The sequence below is a fragment of the Lolium perenne genome, chromosome 6 (genome assembly GCF_019359855.2).
Source record: "Lolium perenne isolate Kyuss_39 chromosome 6, Kyuss_2.0, whole genome shotgun sequence".
In the NCBI taxonomy this organism is placed as follows: Eukaryota; Viridiplantae; Streptophyta; class Magnoliopsida; order Poales; family Poaceae; genus Lolium; species Lolium perenne.
This window is the reverse complement of record NC_067249.2, coordinates 135,144,166-135,147,304: the sequence shown is the minus strand read 5'-3', so window position 1 is coordinate 135,147,304 and position 3,139 is coordinate 135,144,166. Positions and strand designations below refer to the sequence as shown.

Below are 3,139 nucleotides of genomic sequence, written 5' to 3'. Positions count from 1 at the left end.
GATTGGCACAGCTAGCCCGAGTCACCGCCGAAGAGGTAGGAGAAGACAAGTTCTTTAGGGTTCAAAAGAAGTATGCAGGCAGTAGTAAAGTAAACGGATTGAGATCCAGTGACTTGTCATGTGCAAATTACCATGCCTTGCAGTCTTAGCCGTTGGATCAAAAAATGGAAGCACAAAATTAAGTACTGTAGGTGGTCCTGTAGCGAATACAGTGTACATGCTCTCTGCAGGAGATGCTCCTGTAGCAAATGTATGGTTACTGTTCATGTTCATCGGACATCAATTTTTGGATAAAAAGCTGAGCCTGCTTTTGGGAGAGGGTACGGTCGACATGATTGAGACATGGGCTGGGTTGCGACTGGACATGGGCTTCGCAGTTCAGTGAACGAACCCAATTGAACTGCCCTGCCTTTGACTGCTTGCGTGCTCCACTGCTCCATTCAGCTTCCGGCTGCTCTACGCCTCTACCTCTGTGTCGACGGCGCCTGCTGAGAAGCGAAGCTGCCAGCTACTGCGAATGGCGGAGCCGTGCGCGCCGGCGTCGAGGCCGATCCTGTACTCGTACTGGCGCAGCTCCTGCTCCCACCGCGTCCGCATCGCGCTCAATCTCAAAGGTCCGTGCTGCTCGCTCTTTCATCCCATCTGACTCCCCTTCTGATTGCGTCGACTAATTTGGATTTTTCTTAAGGTGTGGATTACGAGTACAAGGCGGTGAACCTCCTCAAGGGCGAGCAGTCTGATCCCGGTAGGTGCTACCACCGTCTGCCGCTACTGTGGCTTGCTTCCTTCCTGTCGTGTGCACACGTGTGTCAGTTGTTTTCTTTGGTATAGATCCTCACTAGGTTATCCTTTTTTTCCGGGTGACAGAGTTCATGAAGATTAACCCTATGAAGTTCGTCCCTGCGTTGGTCGACGACGATGCAGTAATCGGTGACTCTTACGCTATAGCATTGGCAAGTGCTGAGATATGGTCACTTTCTTTAACCCACTACCTACCCAGGATCTCCAAATTGGGTATTCCCCTTACGCAATAGCATTGGCCTGTTAACCGTTCGTTTCCTTGTGGCTTTACAGTATTTGGAGGACAAGTACCCTGAGCCGCCTCTTCTGCCTAAAGACCTTAAAATGAAGGCCTTGAATATCCAGGCAATGATACATTCTGCACCTGTTTTTGTAGTTATGGTCAGCAAAAGTGTTTCACGTTTCACTTATATGTATCTGCATATGTGGAGCCAATTGTGTAACTGCACAACGTTGTTCAGTATCTAATTCGATGCAATAACTAAAATTTGGGGCTATAAATCTGGGTTTTAAATCATTGTACAGTACAGTTTGGGGTTATTACAAAAGAAGACTAAAATTTGTGAATCTGTTTTAACTGACCCACAAAATATCCATGTGCCATCCACGAATTCTATGATCACGTATGAAACACAGCAGGAAAATAAATAAATGTAAATATGTATTTAAGGATGACTGGACTGCTGAGCAAATGGAACAAAATTAGGTCCAACCGTATCTACAAAATACTTTTACTGTATCTCTTCTATTTTTCCTTTGTCACCAAATTATAATGATGTTACCTGTATGGCAGATAGCAAGCATTGTGTGTTCTGGTATTCAACCTCTTCACAATCTCACCTTGCTGGTAAGTACTGACTGTGCACATAACGAGAATTCTGTTTAGAATTTGATTGCCCGGTGCACCTGATTTCCATAGAGGGACGGCTACCCATATGTGCTGTGCAATGATGCAATATTAGTTGATTCTAAATTTAGAGATGCTACGTTTGTGAAGTGCATGGATACATAACTTGGTATTGTGCTTTATTGCTTATTTGCTTGCAGAGATACATTGAGCAAAAGGTTGGTACAGGGGAGAGCGTCCCGTGGGTCCAACAACAGATTGATAAAGGTTTCACAGGTTGTCTTCACAGACATGACCCTTCTTTCTTAGTTATAACTTTTTTCTTAGTTATAACTACTATATTTGCAGCATTAATCATATTAGAGTTGGAAATACTGCTCACCAAGCAATTTGGTTATCTTGCACTGTGATGAGAAACACATATTTCTTGTACTACTATTTTCTGTATTTACAGTGGGTATTCTATGCCACTTTGATCCCTGCCTCTTTGTGCTTGCCTGTTATGCTAACTTTTCCCCAAATGGTGCAGCTGTTGAGAACATGATAAAAGGCTGTGCTGGGAAGTATGCTACTGGAGATGAAGTCCAGCTGGTTCGTATGCTACCCTAAGATTCTGTATCTTTTTTTTTCTCTCAAAGAACACTATTTTGTTTGGAATGGATTTCTATCCAGTAGATCCGTTTATTATTGTTGTATCAAAAGCCATCGGTGTTCCCTCGCTTGGAGTCCCAGTTCACGGCAACAACCATCACTGCAATTGCAAACCAGCCCTGAGTCAACTCGGCTAATTGCCACATCCTCTTTGCATGCAGGCAGACGTATTCCTTGCACCCCAGATTTTTGGTGCAGTAACTCGCTTTCAAATTGATATGGTATTGCTCTTTTACTTAACTACTATAACTATACTGTCTCGTTGTAACTATCTTTTGACGAGCTGACATACCTCTCTCTGCAGTCAAACTATCCTACCCTCGCGAGGGTCCATGATGAGTATATGAGACACCCTGCATTTCAAGCTGCGCTCCCTGATAGGCAGCCAGACGCCCCTTCCTCTGCCTAGAAACTGCAACACAAACATACGCTGGGAGTGAATCAGTTCTCGGTACTATGTGCCTATGTTCTGCACCGCTGCTTCAAGCCCTGTAACAATAAGCACTAAACTTGCTGCGCAAAGTGCAAGATAGCTGCGCTGTAGTCTGTATCGCAATAATGAGATGACCTTGTGTGATCGGTACTTCGGTAGTCTTTGGATGTCTTCTACTACCTCTATCCATAAAAGGATGTTGTAAGTTTGTGTAAATTTAGATGTATCTAGTGTATAGATACATTCGAATTTAGACAAATTTTCGACATTCTTTTATGGACGGAGGGAGTATATCGTGTCGTTTTGTGTTTGTAACTTAGCCATTTAGTCTTGAAAGAGAAAAAAGGTTATCGGCCTGGGTTTCTGGAACACATGGAATATCAACATGATAATTCTTTGTTGAGATC

General features: G+C 43.6%; 1 protein-coding gene across 1 annotated transcript; it reads left to right on the top strand.

The window, feature by feature from the left end:
- Window positions 1-408: 408 nt before the first annotated feature.
- On the top strand, window positions 409-2,882 carry LOC127334448 (glutathione S-transferase Z1). The gene is made up of 9 exons (XM_051360901.2): window positions 409-614; window positions 689-745; window positions 868-953; window positions 1,075-1,146; window positions 1,595-1,648; window positions 1,849-1,924; window positions 2,178-2,239; window positions 2,461-2,520; window positions 2,604-2,882. The coding sequence occupies exons 1-9, from the start codon at window positions 518-520 to the stop codon at window positions 2,706-2,708; spliced, it is 669 nt and encodes a 222-aa protein (XP_051216861.1). The 5' UTR covers window positions 409-517; the 3' UTR covers window positions 2,709-2,882.
- Window positions 2,883-3,139: the final 257 nt, after the last annotated feature.